At 44.4% G+C, this 21495-nt stretch overlaps 1 protein-coding gene across 1 annotated transcript in view; it reads left to right on the top strand.

Annotated features, from left to right (window-relative positions):
- LOC309564169 (killer cell lectin-like receptor subfamily B member 1B allele B) overlaps positions 1-18813 on the top strand; it is a gene marked incomplete at its 5' end in the record, with an annotated part of 40017 nt that extends 21204 nt beyond the window's left edge. Inside the window, 3 exons of the mRNA XM_082268796.1 lie at positions 15422-15573; positions 17644-17756; positions 18633-18813. Coding sequence (XP_082124922.1) covers positions 15422-15573; positions 17644-17756; positions 18633-18753 — 386 coding nt within the window. The 3' untranslated portion in view covers positions 18754-18813. The remainder of the gene's footprint in view (positions 1-15421; positions 15574-17643; positions 17757-18632) is intronic.
- Positions 18814-21495: the final 2682 nt, after the last annotated feature.

Below are 21495 nucleotides of genomic sequence, written 5' to 3' on the forward strand. Positions count from 1 at the left end.
GGAATAGAAAATATGATCCCAAAAAAGTGTATGTATATCACACGTACACAACCACACTAGGCCCCAATTACTATTGTTTGTACCCCTAAAAGGCTAGATGAGGAGTAGGGGGAGTATGGAACAGGCAGCACCCTCAAACCTTCAGTATGAGATTGTGTTCACTGTACCCCACAAAGATTGAGTTCACTGCACCCCACAATGATTGTGTTCACTGCACCCCACAAAGATTGTGTTCACTGCACCTCACAAAGATTGTGTTCACTGTACCCCCCAAAGATTGTGTTCACTGCACCCCACAAAGATTCTGTTCACTGTACCCCACAAAGATTGTGTTCACTGCACCCCAAAAAGATTGTGTTCACTGCACCCCAAAAAGGATGTTGTTCACTGCACCCCAAAAAGGATGTTGTTCACTCCACCCCAAAAAGATTGTGTTCACTGCACCCCACAAAGATTGTGTTCACTGCACCCCAAAAAGATTGTGTTCACTGCACCCCAAAAATGATTTTGTTCACTGCACCCCAAAAAGGATTTTGTTCACTGCACCCCAAAAAGGATGTTGTTCACTCCACCCCAAAAAGATTGTGTTCACTGCACCCCAAAAAGATTGTGTTCACTGCACCCCACAAAGGATTTTGTTCACTGCACCCCAAAAAGATTGTGTTCACTGCACCCCAAAAAGGATGTTGTTCACTGCACCCCAAAAAGGATTTTGTTCACTGCACCCCAAAAAGATTGTGTTCACTGCACCCCACAAAGGATTTTGTTCACTGCACCCCACAAAGATTGTGTTCACTGCACACCAAAAAGGATTGTGTTCACTGCACCCCAAAAAGATTTTGTTCACTGCACCCCAAAAAGATTGTGTTCACTGCAGCCCAAAAAGATTGTGTTCACTGCAGCCCAAAAAGATTGTGTTCACTGCAGCCCAAAAAGATTGTGTTCACTGCAGCCCAAAAAGATTGTGTTCACTGCAGCCCAAAAAGATTGTGTTCACTGCAGCCCAAAAAGATTGTGTTCACTGCAGCCCAAAAAGATTGTGTTCACTGCAGCTCACACACAGAAAAATGGATGTGGATCACTGACACCTGCCTATCTCCAATCCCACACCACACAGCAATATCGATTGTAGTTTGTAGAACACAGTTTCCCTAAAATTCAGCAGACTCTGTCCCTAACAGGATTGAGAAGAGATCGTAGATCAGGATTGAGTGCAGACCCCACCCCCCACACAGCAATATCGATTGTAGTTTGTAGAAGACACTGACCCTATAATTCAGCAGACTCTATCCCTAAAATGCCTACAACTCGCCCTGCCTAAACACTCCGACCTGTCCCTCAATTCTATCCGGACACAAATGGTTTTTTCCTGCCTATCTTTCCCTAATCAGCAGCCAGCACGTTGATGTGTGCTCTGTCCCTGAATCTAAGCAGCATAATGACGCCGCTGCGGCTGCCTCGAACTTATAAAGACTTGGTCACATGCTTCAGACGGCCAATCACAGCTACTGAGACATTTGCAGGCATGGCTGGGATGGCTTAAGGCACACCAGTTAAACGATTGTTGATTGGCTGTTGAAAGCCCGCCATGAAAAGAGCGCCAAAGCATGCAAAACCCGGAAATAAAACGACCGAACACGGATTTTTACCCGAACATACAGTAAAGTGTCCGTGTCCGTGTTCGGGTACAAAAAATCCAATTATTCGGTACGAACACGAATAATACAGTCCGTGTTCGCTCAACACTACTAGTGGTACATGTAATTTCTTGCGAATTTCTCTCCGGGCTATAAAGGTTTCTCTTAACAGCACATGTTGTTGTATAGTTTTTGGTAAAGATGAAAATTTGCTATGCAAAATGCCCGCCAAACTCAAAGGATAAGCTATTTGTTCCTCCAGAGTGTTATTAGTATAACAATTTCCCTCCACAAGCCAATCCAATCCATACCTCATCAAACATGCAAGATTATACAGTCTGACGTCTGAAAGACCAGCCCCCCCTGTGTTCTTCGGGAGATGCAACTTATCCAGCGAAATTCGCAAACGCTTACCTTGCCAAATACATTTTGAAAAAGCTCTGTTCAAAATTTGAACGTCTTTGTGTTTCAATAGGAGCGGTATAGTTTGTAGCTGGTATAATAGGCGTGGGAAGCTGATCATCTTTATTAACCACTTTAGCCCCGCTCACATGGAGGCTACTGCGGCAAAGTGCCGCGATCCCGTCCAGCGACGTAGACCTACGTCGCTGGACTCCGCCCCTTGTGGGCGGCGCTCGCGCGCCGCCGGAGGCTCGCTCCCGCTGTCTTCATTCACTGCGGGAGTCGGGCCAGGGGAGGAGCAGCGGCGATTGCCGCTGCTCTGCCCCGATCGTCGGAGAATCGAGTCGGATCTCCATAGTGACAGGGACTGACAGATCGGAGTGTTCAGCATAGCTGGACATCCGATCTGTCCTTCTGTCACACAGTCACCTCCCCCCCCACACGTCAGTAAGCACCAGGCATACATTAACCCCTCCTTCTCCAATAAAATTAACCCCTTCCCTGCCAGTGTCATTTTTACAGTAACAGTGCATATATATAGCACTGATTACTGTAGAAATGTCACTGGTACCCCCAAAAGTGTCAAAAATGTCAGTCAAGGGTCCGATATGTCCGCCGCAATGTCGCAGTCCCGCAAAAAAAAATCGCAGATCACCGCCATTACGCGTTAAAAAAAAAACACCAAAAATGACAGAAATCTTTCCCTTAGTTAGTAAACGCAAAAACTTTTGTGCAAACCAATCAAAATACGCTTATTGCGATTTTTTTTACTAAACATAGGTAGCATAAAACAAATTGGCCAAAAATTTAAAAAAAAATAGATTTTTACATTTGTTTTGGGGGGAATTTCATATAAAAAAATTTGAAAAATATTGTTATTTTTTCAAAATAAACGCTCTTTTTTTGTTTATAGCGCAAAAAGTAAAAATCGCACAGGTGATCAAATACCACCAAAAGAAAGCTCTGTTTGTGGGAAAAAAAGGACGTAAATTTAGTTTGGGTACGGCATCGCACGACCGCGCAATTGTCAGTTAAAGTCGCACAGCGCCGAATCGCAAAAAGTGGCCTGGACGGAAGACAGCAAAATCCTCCGGTGGTAAAGTGGTTAAGTGGCATCTCCCAAAGAATGACAGGGGTAATTTATGCCACATACATAATTCTTTCCTTATCTTTTCAATGGAGTAAAATTTAATGTGTACAGTGAGGACAAATCTCTACTGATTTTTATTCCTAAGTATGTGATATATGTTTGTACAAGAGTAAAAGGACAGGATGTATCCCAATGAAGTATGGTAGGAGAAGTAAGCGGGAGAACCTCACTCTTATTATAGTTTACTTTAAGTCCTGTAAGTTTTTCAAAGTTATTAAAGATATGTTGTATGGTTTTTAACCTCTTAAGCCCCGGAAGATTTTACCCCCTTCCTGACCAGGGCCTATTTTGTGATTCGGCACTGCGTGGCTTTAACGGACAATTGCGCGGTCGTGCGACGCTGTACCCAAACGAAATTGACGTCCTTTTTTTCCCACAAACAGAGCTTTCTTTTGGTGGTATTGATCACCTGTGCGATTTTTTGATCATGCGCTAGAAACAAAAAAAGAGCGTCAATTTTGCAAAAATAACAATATTTTTCACATTTTTTTATATAAAATTCCCCAAAAAAATGTAAAAATCAAAATTTTTTAACATTTTCGGCCAATTTGTTTTATGCTACATATGTTTTGGTAAAAAAAAATCGCAAAAAGCGTATTTTGATTGGTTTGCGCAAAAGTTATTGCGTTTACTAACTAAGGGAAAGATTTTTGTTGTTTTTTTTTTAACGCGTAATGGCGGCGATCTGCGATTTTTTTTTTTTTCCGGTACTGTGACATTGCGGTGGACAGATCGGACCCTTGACTGACATTTTTGACACTTTTGGGGTTACCAGTGACATTTCTACAGTAATCAGTGCTATACATATGCACTGTTACTGTAAAATTACACTGGCAGGGAAGGGGTTAACTTTTTTTGAGAGGGAGGGGTTATGTGTGTCCCTAGGGGCGTGATTCTAACTGTAATTGGCTGTGGCTTGAGGTGTAGGAATGGTGATCAACGGTCCTACATAGTAGAACCGTATGATCACTGTTTCTACACAGGGGAGAATGAAGGGCGGCTTGTTTACATCAGCCGCCTGCCTTTCTCCCGCTGCACCGACGATCGCCGAGTGACCGGCGGACATCGGGTCCGCCGGTCACATGCGCGGGGGGGGGTCCGTGCCTCCGGGGGCGCGTGCTCGCTCCCTAGACCCTCACAGGCTAGCGACTTAGTACTACGTCACTCTGCCTGTGAGGGGCTGACTGCCGACGTAAATAGTCGTGCGGCAGTCGGCAAGTGGTTAAGTCGGCCTGAGGGTTGGACGTAAAAATCAGCATATCATCCGCAAATAGTGCCGTTCTTATTTCTTCATTCCTTATTTGAATTCCCTGCATAGGAGCCTGTTCCAGAAAAAATCTGGATAATGGCTCCAAAGCAAGGTTAAAAGGATCGGGGAAAGCGGGCATCCCTGCCTCGTACCTTTGTATAGGGCTATAGAGGCAGACATCCCCGCTGAGGATACGATTCTGGCTGTTGGCTTAGTATACATAGCTCGCAGAAAATTTAAGGCATGTCCTGTAAAGCCCAATCTATTCAAGCTCAGGAATAACCACTCCAAATTGATGTTATCAAAGGCTTTTTCTGCATCAATAGAAACTATGGCCATTGATTTCAACGGGTTTGCTTTTGCATGTTCCATGGCGGCTATAACCTTTCGGATATTTAAAGTGGCTGATCGGCCTTTAACAAAACCTGCTTGTGTCTCATGAATGAGAGATGGTAAAATCGCTGCTATTCTAGTAGCTATCAGCCTAGCCAGTATCTTTACATCTATGTTTAGTAACGATATTGGACGATACGAACCAGGTTGTAGAGTATCCTTACCCTTTTTGGGGATAAGTTTAATATATGATTCGTAACCTGTTGAAAGATAGATGTCCTTTGTCCATAATTCATTAAACACAGATGTAAGATAGGGTAGCAGGCTATCCAGCATTTTCTTATAAAATTCATTTGTATAGCCATCAGGTCCCGGGGGTTTTTCCTTCGGTAATGTTTTAATAATGTTCTTTATTTCATCTTGGGCTATCGATGCGTTAATCGAGCCTATTTGATCCTCTGAAAGGGAGGGGAGGTTTATGGTGTTTAATAGTTCCACTGCTGCCTCTGAGTCTATGGAGCCTTTAGCGTATAAATCTACATAATATTTCTCCAATATAGCCGTAATGGCTACAGGAGAATGGGTGACTTGTCCTTGTAGATCATAAAGGGAATTTATTTGTGTAGTGGTATGAGGCCCTTTTATTTGTCTAGACATTAACTTACTAGTGTAGCGGGGTTAAACATGCCTAAAGACACTGTTTGATATGTGGGAAGGAGCTAGGCTCCCTCTAGTGGTAGCTGCATGGAATTTCCCGGGCTGTGACTTCCTTTTCACAAGATGAAGAAACTACATCTCCCAGGCTGCTTTGCAAGATCCAAGGTGCACGGCTGCACCGCACGGCACTATGGGGGAAGTTATTTAAAGGAAGAGAGAAGCGCGCGAAGGGGGCGCCTTTCTGCGCTGGACTCTGAGGAACCAGCGAGCGAGAGTGAAGGACTGACACTGGATATTGGGCCAGAGCCTCTTAGCCTGGAGGGACGACGTGGAACCGTCCCATCTTAAGCACGAGGCACATTCCTGGAGGTCATACTGCTGTTTGCAGAGACGGGAGGTCATCCGCCAGAAGGACCTCGCGCGGCTGGCATATAGCCACAGGACTGAGACCGCAGTGGAAGCGCGCGAAGGAGAAAACTTCTGTTGGTGAGAGGGCACATGCCCAATAACTGACTTTATCTGCCGAAGAGATAGTTTTATCTACAGATAGCGGTAGCGCAACAGGAGGTGATAAAACCCCGGGGTTTATCAGCATACTTTCTCAGGAGACTCATAGACAAACAGTAAGGTCTGTAAAGGAGTCGCCAGAGGTTTATCTCTCTCGCAGAAGTTATTGCTCAGTTACGCAGACACCCTGCGGTGACAACTAACAGCTCGTTGTTTCTCTCTCTCTTGATCTTTATTCCTAATCTGGATTACAAATGAGCTCTATTCAATAACCTTGCTAGCGAAGATCAACAAGAAAGAAGAGAACTCTGGGGGGGGGGACTCAGATAGGCCTACCTACCTGGTACTGTGTCTAGCCTTAATGCAGGAGGAGTGTGGGGGTATTCTTTTACCTTTTTAAAGCTGTTTTAAATAACCTTTTATGGACTTGTATTGTATTGTATTGTATCTCCCCTATTCAATTTGATATATAGTAAACTAAGTTTGGTTAATTACAATCCTGTGCGTTGATCCATTGTGTCACCCAGAAGGACTACCATTCAAGAAGGTAACAAGGTATTGTTGCATAGTGAAGTATTGTATTCCAATCTGTGTATCCATTTGATAGTCCAGTCCTATTCTGGGTCAGTTGTGCCTGAGGAGGGATCGAGCCAATTTGATTGGGTTGTTAGGCAGGGTGTAGACCCAATAATATAATCAGCAGCTCCTGCGGGGGTGGTGCTACACGTGGGGGCTCGTCCGGGATAAAAATGGATCTTTGAGGCTTTGTATCGACTACCGAAAGCTGAACAGAAGAACCATCCCAGACCAGTATACCACTCCTCGAATCGAAGATGCCCTACAGAGTCTGTCAGGGGCGAAGTGGTTCAGTGTGATGGACTTAAAGAGTGGGTATTATCAGATTCCCATGCACCCTGAAGATCGGGAGAAAACAGCCTTCATCACCCCTGTGGGGTTCTTTGAGTTCAATCGCATGCCTCAGGGGTTGTCCGGGGCCCCTGCTACCTTCCAGAGGCTGATGGAAAGGACCGTTGGAGATATGAACTTGATAGAGGTACTGGTATACTTGGATGATGTTATCGTGTTTGGCAGAACTTTGGAAGAACACGAGGAGAGGTTGGAAAAGGTCTTGAAGAGGCTACATGAAGAAGGTCTGAAACTTTCTCCTGAGAAGTGCCAATTCTATCAGTCCTCGGTCCATTACCTGGGCCATATCGTGTCTGGAGAAGGGGTGGCCACTGACCCGGACAAGCTGGATGCTGTTGCTTCCTGGCCCAGACCCACAAATGTGACCGAACTCCGGTCATTTTTGGGCTTTTGCTCCTATTACAGGAGGTTTGTGGAGGGGTTCGCCCAGATTGCCCGACCCCTAAATGAGCTCCTGAAGAATGAAGAAGATGATGTCCCTGAGTTGGTAAAGCCGGTGAAGTCCACCATGGGCCCTCGGAAGGCTAAGGAATCCATCCAGGATCAGTGGACCCCGGAATGCGAAGGGGCCTTTGTCCAGCTGAAGGAAACCCTAACCACTGCCCCTGTGTTGGCCTATGCGGACCCCACAAAACCATATGAACTGCATGTTGATGCCAGCCGAGATGGGCTGGGGGGGGTACTTTATCAGGAGCATGAGGGTCATCTGCGACCTGTTGCCTATGTGAGCAGAAGCCTACTGCCTGCTGAAAGGAATTATCCTACTCACAAACTTGAATTCTTGGCCTTGAAGTGGGCAGTGGTTGACAAATTGAAAGACTACCTGTACGGAGCTGAATTCATTGTCAAGACAGATAATAATCCCCTCACCTATCTGTTGACTACGGCCAAGCTGGATGCAACAGGACATCGATGGTTGGCTGCCCTCTCTAGCTTCAATTTTAGCCTGAAGTATCGGCCAGGAATCGGAAATAGGGATGCAGATGCCCTATCCAGAAGGTTGCATGTTCCACAGGAACCTGCGGAAGAATGGACTCATTTGGCTCCAGAAGGGGTGCGTGCCCTATATCAGGGAACTGAATTTCGATCCCGAGGAGGGTCAAGAGCAGAAGAGATTGGGGTTTCGGCTATCGGAGTACCCAAATGCTACTGCCAGGTGACCCAAGTTGAAGGGGAGGGTTTGCCCCGGCTGTCCAAAAGGGACTTGCGGAAGGAGCAGTTGGAAGACCCTTTGGGAAAACTTCTCTTGGAAGACCTGGAGATCCAGAGCCCTGAGTTGCTTCTAACTGACTCCCCTCAGGGGGCCCGTCTGTTACATAGAGAGTGGACCCGGTTACAGATCAGAGAAGGAGTGGCCTACCGGAGAGGTCCATCTGAAGATCTGGAGGAGAAGTGGCAACTGTTCTTACCAGCTAAATACAGAGAGGGAGTTCTGGCCGCTCTTCATGATAATCATGGCCATCTGGGGCCCGAAAGAACCTTTCAGCTTGTCAGGGACAGGTTCTACTGGCCTTGTATGAGGGCCGAAGTTGAAGGATACTGTCATTCTTGTGTCCGGTGTATACAGAGGAAGACTCTGCCACGTCAAGTAGCCCCAATGGGCCATCTACAAAGTCAGGGACCTATGGAGCTGGTGTGCATTGATTTCCTTTGCTTAGAGCCTGATCTGAGTGGCCAGGGGAATGTCCTTGTGGTAACAGACCATTTTACCAGATATGCTCAAGCATTCCCAACAAGGGATCAGAAGGCCTCAACGGTAGCCAAAGTTCTTGTAGAGAAGTTCTTTGTACATTATGGGTTACCACAACGCCTCCATTCTGATCAGGGAAGGGACTTTGAAAGCAGACTGATCAAGAGACTGTTAGATATGTTAGGCATTCAAAAGACTAGAACCACTCCCTACCATCCACAGGGGGATGCCCAGCCTGAACGATTTAACAGGACTCTTTTGGATATGTTGGGGACTTTGAGCTCAGAGAAGAAACAGCATTGGGGCAAGCACGTAGCTGCCATTGTGCATGCCTACAACAGCACTGTCAGTGATGCTACTGGATATTCCCCTTATCGGCTGATGTTTGGAAGGGAAGCTCGGTTGCCAGTGGATTTGGCCTTTGGCATTTCGCCTGATCATACCTCTTCAGCATCGCATAGAGGATATGTGGACCGACTGCGGAAGAGTCTGAAAGCGGCCTATGACAAGGCTCAGGCCACATCTGATCAACGTGGACTGCGGAATAAAAAAAATTTCGACCTAAAAGTTCGGATCCATGACCTGCAACCAGGGGACAGGGTTTTGTTGAGAAACTTGGGTGTCCCGGGAAAACACAAGTTGGCAGACCGCTGGAAGTCCCAACCTTATGTTATCTGCAAGCAACTGCCAAACCTTCCTGTGTACCAAATTCGGCCTGAAGGAAGTGTGGGTCCATTGAAGGTTTGGCATCGGAATCATTTGCTGCCTCTCTCTGAAGCGGTTCGTATGCCCCCTGTGGAAGACTTGTCAGAGGCCCCTTCGACTTCTCGCCGGTCCAGACCAGTTACCAGATCTCAGACGACGCTCCCAGATGAGGGAGAGGGAAGTTCTCCATCTGAAGATTTGGAAGATGAAGAGGAGGTACCCGACTGGTTGTGGTCATCTCAGTTGCCAGAACCTACATCTGCCTCCCTGTCTTCATCTGACTTGGCTGATAGAGGAGCCCTTCGGGCAGAAGCCCCTGAATTCATACCCTTTTATATGGTTCCAGAAGAAGCAGCTGAGGATGAAGATCCTGAGGAGAAGGTTGCACCCTTCTCTGAAGAAGAACTGACCTCTCTTGAACCATCAGGTTCCTCTGTGTTGGAACATGAGGAGGTGGACATTGAAGAATCCTCAGAAGTGCCTGATCCTAGCACCTCTGAGAGCATGCCTCCACGGGAACAGAGGGAAAGGAGAGTCATTCACCCACCTAAGAGACTGACCTATGATCAATTGGGTGAATGTTCGGAAGAAGCTGTTTTTACCTCCAAAAGATCTCCTGACCAGCCTAGTTCCTCCACTGTAGATTTGGTGGGGGACAACCCTAGCTCACCCCCAGGCACAACTGTACAAGCCACCCAAGTTTTGGGGGGTCTGTGAGAGATCATGAGAACAAAGTATTGAAGTAGAAAACGTTTGCATTTAAGTTTGTACATAAGGATATTGGGTTTGGCCATTATAATAAGCACAGTTTTTGATGTTCACAATTTGGTTTACTTTGTGAGTTAATGTTTGCGCACATTTTGTTGCTCTGACCTCACTATATGTTTTTTCTCTTTCTCACCTTTTGATGTTTTTTTTTTATAACACAAACTTTAAGATGTAAGTGTTTAAGAAATTGCAAATGCACATGTGCTGTTTAAAGGAGCACTATATAAAAAAAGCACTAGAAATCAGCACTATATTAACACTGTAGAAATCACTTATTTGCTTATTAATTGCACTTTATCGTTTACTGTTGCACTGCTATCAGAATACAAAATTGGATATATTCAGATTGACTTATTTCAGCAAAATGTTAATGTTTTTGTTGTATAATGCCAACCTATGCACTAGGGTACATACTGTTGACCTCTTTGGGGACCAAAGTTTCTCAAGTGGGGGGAGTGTGTAGCGGGGTTAAACATGCCTAAAGACACTGTTTGATATGTGGGAAGGAGCTAGGCTCCCTCTAGTGGTAGCTGCATGGAATTTCCCGGGCTGTGACTTCCTTTTCACAAGATGAAGAAACTACATCTCCCAGGCTGCTTTGCAAGATCCAAGGTGCACGGCTGCACCGCACGGCACTATGGGGGAAGTTATTTAAAGGAAGATAGAAGCGCGCGAAGGGGGCGCCTTTCTGCGCTGGACTCTGAGGAACCAGCGAGCGAGAGTGAAGGACTGACACTGGATATTGGGCCAGAGCCTCTTAGCCTGGAGGGACGACGTGGAACCGTCCCATCTTAAGCACGAGGCACATTCCTGGAGGTCATACTGCTGTTTGCAGAGACGGGAGGTCATCCGCCAGAAGGACCTCGCGCGGCTGGCATATAGCCACAGGACTGAGACCGCAGTGGAAGCGCGCGAAGGAGAAAACTTCTGTTGGTGAGAGGGCACATGCCCAATAACTGACTTTATCTGCCGAAGAGATAGTTTTATCTACAGATAGCGGTAGCGCAACAGGAGGTGATAAAACCCCGGGGTTTATCAGCATACTTTCTCAGGAGACTCATAGACAAACAGTAAGGTCTGTAAAGGAGTCGCCAGAGGTTTATCTCTCTCGCAGAAGTTATTGCTCAGTTACGCAGACACCCTGCGGTGACAACTAACAGCTCGTTGTTTCTCTCTCTCTTGATCTTTATTCCTAATCTGGATTACAAATGAGCTCTATTCAATAACCTTGCTAGCGAAGATCAACAAGAAAGAAGAGAACTCTGGGGGGGGGGGACTCAGATAGGCCTACCTACCTGGTACTGTGTCTAGCCTTAATGCAGGAGGAGTGTGGGGGTATTCTTTTACCTTTTTAAAGCTGTTTTAAATAACCTTTTATGGACTTGTATTGTATTGTATTGTATCTCCCCTATTCAATTTGATATATAGTAAACTAAGTTTGGTTAATTACAATCCTGTGCGTTGTTCCATTGTGTCACCCAGAAGGACTACCATTCAAGAAGGTAACAAGGTATTGTTGCATAGTGAAGTATTGTATTCCAATCTGTGTATCCATTTGATAGTCCAGTCCTATTCTGGGTCAGTTGTGCCTGAGGAGGGATCGAGCCAATTTGATTGGGTTGTTAGGCAGGGTGTAGACCCAATAATATAATCAGCAGCTCCTGCGGGGGTGGTGCTACACTAGGTTTGTTACCAAACCAATGAAGTTTGGCCTCTAAGTGTGAATGTTTTATTTGTTCCACCCTTTCTGCCCATAGATCAAAATTTTGTTTAGCATTATGCCACTTATTAATATTTTCTGGCGTGTTGGACTGTATCATGTTCTGTTGAGCTGTTTGTAGTTGTTCACTAAGCTGTGTATAAGTAGACATTAAGGTATTTTTATATCTTATAGTATAAGATATAATGTTGCCCCGCAAAACCGTTTTTCCCGCCTTCCATAATAGTATAGGGTCCGTGCATTCTTCCCTGTTATATGATATATATTCAGCCCAAGAGGTCTGTAGAAAACAGACAAAATCTTATCTGCCAGGTAGTTTGGAAATCTCCATACTCTAGGCAGGTTCTGGTTATATGTTAATGTTAGAGACAGCGATATGGGGGCATGATCAGAGATTGCTAGATCGTATATGTTTGATGAGGTTATATATGGAGCCAAGTTTTATGTACAGAACAAGTAGTCCAGTCGGTCCATGGAATTATGAGGGACCAGGCAGGTCCGAGATACTGTTGTGGAGAAGTTTAAAGCCGGATTTGGATACAAAAAGATTTCCCAAGCTTTAAACATTCCAAGGAGCACTGTGCAAGCGATAATATTGAAATTGAAGGAGTATCAGACCACTGCAAATCTATGAAGACCTGGCCGTCCCTCTAAACTTTCAGCTCAAACAAGGAGAAGACTGATCAGAGATGCAGCCAAGAGGCCCATGATCACTCTGGATGAACTGCAGAGATCTACAGCTGAGGTGGGAGACTCTGTCCATAGGACAACAATCAGTCGTATACTGCATAAATCTGGCCTTTATGGAAGAGTGGCAAGAAGAAAGCCATTTCTTAAATATATCCATAAAAAGTGTAGTTTAAAGTTTGCCACAAGCCACCTGGGAGACACCAAACATGTGGAAGAAGGTGCTCTGGTCAGATGAAACCAAATCAAACTTTTTGGCAACAATGCAAAACGCTATGTTTGGCCTAAAAGCAACACAGCTCATCACCCTGAACACATCATCCCCACTGGTTAACATGGTGGTGGCAGCATCATGGTTTGGGTCTGCTTTTCTGCAGCAGGGAAGATGGTTAAAATTGATGGGAGGATGGATGGAGCCAAATACAGGACCATTCCGGAAGAAAACCTGCAAAAGACCTGAGACTGGGACGGAGATTTGTCTTCCAACAAGACAATGATCCAAAACATAAAGCAAAATCTACAATGAAATGGTTCACAAATAAACATATCCAGGTGTTAGAATAGCCAAGTCAAAGTCCAAACCTGAATCCAATCGAGAATCTGTGGAAAGAACTGAAAACTGCTGTTCACAAACGCTCTCCATCCAACCTCACTGAGCTCGAGCTGTTTTGCAAGGAGGAATGGGCAAAAATTTCAGTCTCTCGTTGTGCAAAACAGATAGAGACATACCCCAAGCGACTTACAGCTGTAATCGCAGCAAAAGGTGGCGCTACAAAGTATTAACTTAAGGGGGGCTGAATAATTTTGCACGCCCAATTTTTCAGTTTTTTTATTTGTTAAAAAAGTTTGCAATATCCAATAAATTTCGTTCCACTTCATGATTGTGTCCCACTTGTTGTTGATTCTTCACAAAAAATTACAGTTTTATATCTTTATGTTTGAAGCCTGAAATGTGGCAGAAGGTCGCAAAGTTCAAGGGGGCCGAATACTTTCGCAAGGCACTGTATGTTAATGTTAGAGACAGCGATATGGGGGCATGATCAGAGATTGCTCTATCATATATGTTTGAGGTTATATATGGCGCCAAGTTTTGTGTACAGAACAAGTTGTCCAGTCGGGCCATGGAATTATGAGGGTGTGAAAAAAAAAGTATATTCCCTTTCAATGGGATGACTAACACTATAGTAATCGATTAAATTCAGGGAATCCATCATGTCAGAGAGATTCGTGGTACGTTCTTCATGAAGGGTCTGAGTTGAAGAACTAGAGCATGGGTGTCCAACCTTTTGGCTTCTCTGGGCCACAATGAGTGTGGAGACATTTTCTCGGGCCGCATATAAAATGTCTACTATAGTTAAGGTATATAAGTAATAAAATGCCGCCGCGCCCTTCCCGCGCTAATTTAACACAATTAGAGGATGATCAAATGAAATGGAATCAGTATACAGAGGTTTACTTCTTCTGAGAGATAATAAAGGAACAGTCTAACCACCATGACCACTTCAGTGACTTGGAAGTGGTCATGGTGGTAGGAGTCAGAAGAGCCTCCCCCCCCCCCCCTCCCCTCCGAGGCAGCCTCTGCCTACAGTTGGAAGCTGCTGTGACCGTGCCCCCGACCTGACTTCCTTCGTCCCCAGCAAAAAAAAAAAAATGTCAGGGGGCAGTGGGCCACATTGCCTGCGGTTCTGGGCCGCAGGTTGGACATGCCTGAACTAGAGGGTAAGGGCCCTGTTTTATGATTTTCTCACGGGTACATAACTGGATTAAAATCCCCTCCTACTATATAGTATGTAGCTTGGTCATGCTGCTGTCTCCTCAAACAATGCCTTGGTGGGGGAATTAGGTGCATATATCTTTGAAATTTGGAAAGAGTGTTCAGGTAATTGAATTACTGCTGATGCCTTCCTACCCAATAGGTCTGTATATACTGAGTGTATGTTACAGGGCAGCGTCTTATTTATAAGGATTAATACGCCTGCCTTTCGGTGTATCGCGGGTGAACCTATCACTTCCCCAACCCATAACTTTTTCATGTAATGGAATGTATCTGCCTCTAGATGTGTTTCTTGCAAAAGCGCTATATCGGCCTTTAATCGTTTTAGGTGTCTAAGGATACGCATTTGTTTATTTGGGGAACGTAAACCCTTCACGTTCCATGATATAATATTCAGGGGGGGCCATATTATCTGACGATAGAGTTCAATGTCGCTATTAATATATGGAGTGCAATGTAGATGTCTCGACCGAGCATCTACCATCTCTCTCAGATATTGATTATGCGGTGTGAGAAATATTAAATAAGGTATAACACAAAAATGGAAGAAAAAAAAAAATAAAACCTCAAAAAAACGTAAAAGATTGGGAAAAAATAAAGAGAAAAAAAAAAATAAAACAGGAGGTCCCTCGGAAGGGGCATTCCTGTATACCAAAAATGACTAGACTAGAATGTCTGAATGATTTTGAGGGGCATCTGTTACATTTATCCAGTGGATAGGTTTGGATTGAAATCTCCAGGATAAGATCAAAGTTCTTCCTATTGTGGGTGACAACGTGGAGTTGCCCTCTATTTTACTCTATATTGCCTGTTTAGACCTCTTGCTTTCCCAGAGGTCAGTTCCAAGGTGGGCAGATATGCTGCCAGGGCACACCAGGGTGGTTGAGCGAATTCTCACTGTGTGAATAAGTTTTAAGAGCACATTTGAATGGTGGAGGCACAAACAATGTTTTGAAGAATTTTGGACTGATTGTTTTACACAAGATATTGGTGTCAGTATGTTTTTTGTTTATTTAATTGCTTTTAAGCACAAGTTGATTTATTTTTCATAGAGTATTTTATATTCATCACTATTTATGAGCACCGCACGTCATTTATTATTTTATTTCCATGTGAGCTGCCATTTTTTAGCTAAGACAACTGGGTTGTGAAGGACCAGGTTTACATACATGATTTTATTTGTATTTTGAAAGAAATTAAAACATTTTCTTATAGGATGTACACTTTGTCCCAATGGCTGGTTGTGGCACAAAGAGAACTGTTACTATATTTCATCTGGAGGAGAATACAGAACATGGAATGAGAGTCGGGAAATGTGTGACGGGATCGGAGCCAATCTACTGGTCATAGAGGACCTGGAACAGCAGGTATGGTTTAACATGGAAATAGATGTGAGATGGATTGTTTCATTGCTTTCATAATGTGTGACAATTTATTTCATGTTACGAACTGTAAAAAAAAAAAAAAAAGTTTGCTTGCCTAAGCATCAGCTGTTGTTGTCATCTTCAAAGTAGTCCCCTTGTGAAGTGAAGCACTTTTCTAGAAGACTGTGCCACTGCCATTCCTGGAATTGTTTTTTTGGAACGCTGAGCAGTGTCATTGTCATGGTCAGGAACATCATCAAATCCGTATCCTTTTAACCACCCTAAATACCGGGCACTTTTACCCCCTTTCTGCCCAGGCCAGTTTTCAGCTTTCAGCGCTGTCGCATTTTGAATGACATTTGAAGCTGAATGGTGGGAGGTTAAATGCTTTGTCAAGTCTGTGGTACCCAAATGGCTGGTGTTTTTGCCACGCTTGATGTGCCTGAGACAAAGTTTGCAATTTGCAATAGTGCAATCGGCTGCACATGTGTTAGAAAAGACCCAGACAGCGGAGCTGTAAGAAGTGGGCCGGAAGATAACAGCTCCACAATGTGATGGAATAGAGTGTCTGCTCTCTACTCTTCCATGATGGCTGCCTTGTTGTTGCGTCAGTGACCTCATCATCATCATCGCGCTAAAATATACTGCGTTAAACATGCAGTAACGCACTGAAAAATACTGCATTAAGCGCGCAGTAACGTCGTGAAATATGCTGCATTAAACGTGCACTAATTCACTGAAATATACTGCGTTAAACAGCACGTAACGCACATAAATATACTTAGTTAAACATGCACTAGTGCACTGAAATAGACTGCGTTAAACAGCACGTAATGCACTGAAATATACTGCGTTAAACGGGCAGTAACGCACTGAAATATGCAGCGTTAAACAGCATATAGCGCACAGAAATATACTGCGTTAAACGTGCACTAGCGCACTGAGGTATACTGCGTTAAACGTGCAGTAACGCACAGAAATATACTGCATTAAACGGCACATAATGCAAAGAAATATACTGCGTTAAACATGCATTAACGCACTAAAATATATACTACGTTTAACGGCACTAACGCAAATTTACTGCATTAAATGTGCTGTAACGCAAAGAAATATCCTGCGTAAAACATGCAGTAAATCACTGAAATGTACTGCGTTAAATGTGCAGTAACTCACTGAAATATACTGCATTGAACATGCAGTAACACATTTAGAAATATACTGCATTAAATGGCACAAAATGCACAGAAATATACTGCATTAAACGTGCAGTAAGGCACTGAAATATACTATGTTTAATGTTTCTGTCGTAGCTCCAATGTGTCTTCTTTTTATGGTATTCTCCATCCGGTTCTTCTCCCTCCAGTGAAGTCTTCTCCCTCTGGTTCTTCTCCCTCTGGTGATGTCTTCTTCCTCTGGTTCTCCTCCTGCTGCTGATGTCTTCTTCCTCCGGTTTTTCTCCTGGTTCTTCTCCCTCTGCTAATGTCTTCTCGTGACTCTTGCTCCCGCTGCTGTGACAGGTCCGGTGTCTGCCATTTCTTATTTAATCATGGGGTGTGGCCATCCGTTGACATCACCCAGAGACCCAGCCCATTGTGACGTGAACTGAGCCAAAAAATTGATTTGTATGATACATTGTTCTCTTTTGTGTAACAGGATTCTCTGTTATGTTGAGGTTACACATAGACAACAGTCAGACCAGACAAAACCATCCTTCCATAGAAATTAACACATTTATCTACCAAAAAGATCATCCATTACACATGTGAGGGTGCTGGGTATTATTGGATGGTACTTCCTAGATGTGGGAAATAACACTTATATTGTGTGTGATCTTTGATTATTTTAATGCAGAAGAATAGACATTTACAAACTGTGTGTTTCCAATGAAACATCAGGAAACTGACAAATAATTCCAGTTCACGGATCATTTTTTTTTTCTGGTGACATTTGTCCACAATAGAGCTTTCATAGAAATGATGGAATAGACAGATCTACAGACTTACAGTATATCCAATGTGTGTGTCCGATGTCGGTGGCTGGATTGTGACAGAGAATGTTCTGTTGTCCCAGGACTTTATAAAAAGATCCAGCAAAGGACCATCATATCAAGTTTTCTGGATTGGTCTATACAGACATGGAGATAGATGGAGATGGGTGGATGGTCGGCTCCATGATTCCAGGCTGTAAGTGACTCTTCTTCATGCAGCACTCACCCCTTAAGGCACTGCTGTTAGCCCAAAGTTCTTTTCCCAAGATTAGCACAGAGGCAGAGCCAGGCACACAGCAATGTCACTCTTTTTGTCTCAATGAACAGTCTAGGGGTAATCTTGTTATGCTTTATTGCAGATTAAACTTGGCTGGGGTGTATGTGATATTCCAGTAACACCAGGCTGTAATGTAAGGACATTCTTCACTACATATATGCAGCCTAGTACAATCTTTATAGCAGGGGGCTAAGGGAATGGCCAGCACTGAGATTTTTGGTAAAAAATGTCCCAGTCGGAGCAACCACTGGCATTGTGCACAAAGAGAAAACAGCAAACAGTCATTAGGATCCTAGATTCAGGTCTCTACTCACAATGTCCCTGGATAACTGGATGCCTCCTTCCAAAAACAGCCAGAAATTCACTCGTGAGCTCTTCAGTGAAACCCCTTGATTAGTTCAAAAGATTCTCCAAAAATAGGTCCCCCAACTCTGACATAGCTGGAACCTCAATAAGCACATGTAGAACTTCAGCTGGACTGCCCAGAAGGGCAACAGCCCTTCGGGCTGGGAACTTCTCCTACTGGACAAGAACAGGGTTGCCCCAGGCCCAGACTATTTGTGTACTCTCCAGCCACCTACTGTTCATTCCCCCAGGGATTGGCTGGCAAAACAATCAAACCTGCAGCTAGTGAAGTCCAGAACAACCCAAAGCAATAACTCTGTTCCAAAAGTAACATTTTCCAAATACCTAGCAACCTATCTAGGAGGGTGCTACATCTACACTAAAAATATGAAGGTTTCCCATCCAGAAAAAATAAATACTCATAACTACCTATTGTTATTTATTACACAGATTTCAGCTATCAGAATCCTCAGGAAACTGTACATATTTGGAAGCAGGTGCTGGATATAATAAGGATGGCTGTCAATCCAAACACAACTGGATTTGTCAGAAGAAAGCCCTGAAGATCTGACAGATTCCTCCCAACATACAGACACACTGCTCAGACCACAGATCACCCACAATACAAAGTATTACAGGAAGATTAAAGCCATGTCCTATATTATCACCTATCTATATGTTATTAAATTTTTTCTGCAATGGGAAGTCCATGTTTCGTCAATGCATTAAATAAATATTAAGGGTAAGTCGCAGTAGTGGCACATGTGCAACAGGAGATACATTTGGGTATAGTAGTAATTATATACATGGCGTAGTAAAGTATCCCAGCATTAAAGTATTTAACGTAGGCAGCATGTCCTAACATAAAAATGTGAATTAAATGGGTAAGGAAAACCTGAAGAAGGAGGGAAGAAAAAGTTAAAAGTTAGATGGGCAATATGGCATGGGGGAAGGGGGGAGGTAGGGATGTCCTGGAGGTTTGGGGTAGTGGGAGGACATAATAATGTACTAGACATAGGGGCCCATTCTCCTCCTGAATTGATAAAGAGAGAGAGACCTTTTTCGCATACAGTAAGGAGACAAAGGACGCATCTCTGTCTTGGCCCCAGTTACACAGACCATAAAGATTGAATATGCCTAAAATAATTGTGTAAACACACAAGTGCTTTTTTAAACTCAATTTTTTCCATTATATTGACTTTGGCAAATGCAGTAATATGGAGGTTGAATAAAAAACTTTAGTGCAGCATAATACTTTTGGCAAAGCAGTACATCGTATATAGAGATTTACACATTAGAACAAAAAGAGGGACAACTAAAGCTGCAGGAACGACAGAGGGATTTGGTCATAAAGGAGAAACAGATGGAAGCTATGTGGACATGGTAGAAAAATTGGGTGCCCCATGGTTTCCGGGAGACTATAAGCCGGCAGATACTTGTCTAATCTGGCTACTTGCCTTGGAGCTCCTGGTAACAAGCCAGCACCAGCAGATAGCCACAGGTGCTTTGCTTGTGGCTAGCCTGGACACCTCAGGAACACCTGTCCTGGGCAGAAGAAACTAACAACACCTGACCTGCTGGCCACTAGCCCTTTTTTCTGTGCTGTTTGTCTGTGGAAAAGCAAAGGCAGCAATACCAACCTTCAGCCATCATGGGCAACCAAATCATTATTAGCTTTGGAAGCACTGGTGCAGAAATCTCCTTAGATCGCCCCCAGCCAGTGGATGAAAAAGACATGCTTCCAAAGAAATGTCCTACTTCCACAGGGGTTTGAGGAACCCACTCACGTTTACCCTGTGCAATGGTTTTTATTGATCTGGGGGCCGGGAGTGGGATGAGAGAGGTTGTTGTCTCGGACGAGATTCCCATACCAGTGTATAAGACTCAGCTCTGGAGACCCTAGTCTCTTACTATGAGGACACCAACGATTCACCAACCAGATTCCTTGAATCAAGGTACTGTGTAAATATATAGTTGTGTCATCGGAGCAACCTGGGGTTGGACATAGGGAGGGAAGTAGGGGGGAGGTACATGGTTCTCCTAGGGAAGATGAGGATGTAGTAACAACCTTGCATGCACAGTTACCCAATAAATATGTCTGATGTAGAAAATGTAATTGATGAATCTGGTATCAGCTTGGTTATTCTTCATGAGGTTTCATTTTCTTTTTCTAATCTTTCTGTCCGTATACCACCCCAGCCTGTTCGTATACCACCCCAGCCTGTCCGTATACCACCCCAGCCTGTCCGTATACATCCCCAGCCAGTCCGCATACCACCCCAGCCAGTCCGCATACCACCCCAGCCTGTCCGCATACCACCCCAGCCTGTCCGCATACCACCCCAGCCTGTCCGCATACATCCCCAGCCTGTCCGTATACATCCCCAGCCTGTCCGTATACATCCCCAGCCAGTCCGCATACCAACCCAGCCAGTCCGCATACCACCCCAGCCTGTCCGCATACCACCCCAGCCTGTCCGCATACCACCCCAGCCTGTCCGTATACATCCCCAGCCTGTCCGTATACATCCCCAGCCTGTCCGTATACCACCCTAGCCTGTCCGTATACCTCCCTAGCCTGTCCATATACTACCCTAGCCTGCCGTATACCTCCCTAGCCTGTCTGTATACTACCATAGCCTGTCTGTATACTACCCTAGCCTGTCTGTATACTACCCTAGCCTGTCAGTATACTTTCCTAGCCTGTCCGTATACTTCCCTAGTCTGTCCGTATACCTCCCTAGCTTGTCTGTATACCTGCAGACCACAGCTGGCGTGAGGAAGTGAGCCGGTGTTGCCATTATTTGTCTTCAGTTTGGGCCCAGAAGAGCAAGTGCAGGCCTGGGGACCACAGCTGAAGAAATAGGTAGAGAGGCGCCACAAAAAATCTTTACCCCTGCCACCGTATACATGGGCAGGGAAAAGGGGGTGGAGACAGAGGCAGAGCCAATGGGGGGCGGCAAAATGTGGTTTCGCCTAGGGTGTCAAGAATCAATCTTCTCTCTTTCTTTCTTTCTTTCTTTCTTTCTTTCTTTCTTTCTTTCTTTCTTTCTCTCCAAGGTGAAAGATTAGAGGTCTGTTTAGAGCCCTGGTATATCACCAAAGCCTCCCAACTGGGCTCCTAAAAAAAGTTGTATAAAGTAATAATAATAAAAAAATAAAAAATAAAATTGTAAAACAAAATAATAAAATAAATTGGTAAAAAAATTAACAAAAATAAGACTACTGACCCCATCCACTGCCCTACTGGCACCTTCCACTGCCCTACTGACACCATCCACTGCCCTACTGAAACCGTCCACTGCCCTACTGA

This window comes from Pelophylax lessonae, assembly GCF_965119305.1.
Source record: "Pelophylax lessonae genome assembly, chromosome: 9".
Lineage (NCBI taxonomy): Eukaryota > Metazoa > Chordata > Amphibia > Anura > Ranidae > Pelophylax > Pelophylax lessonae.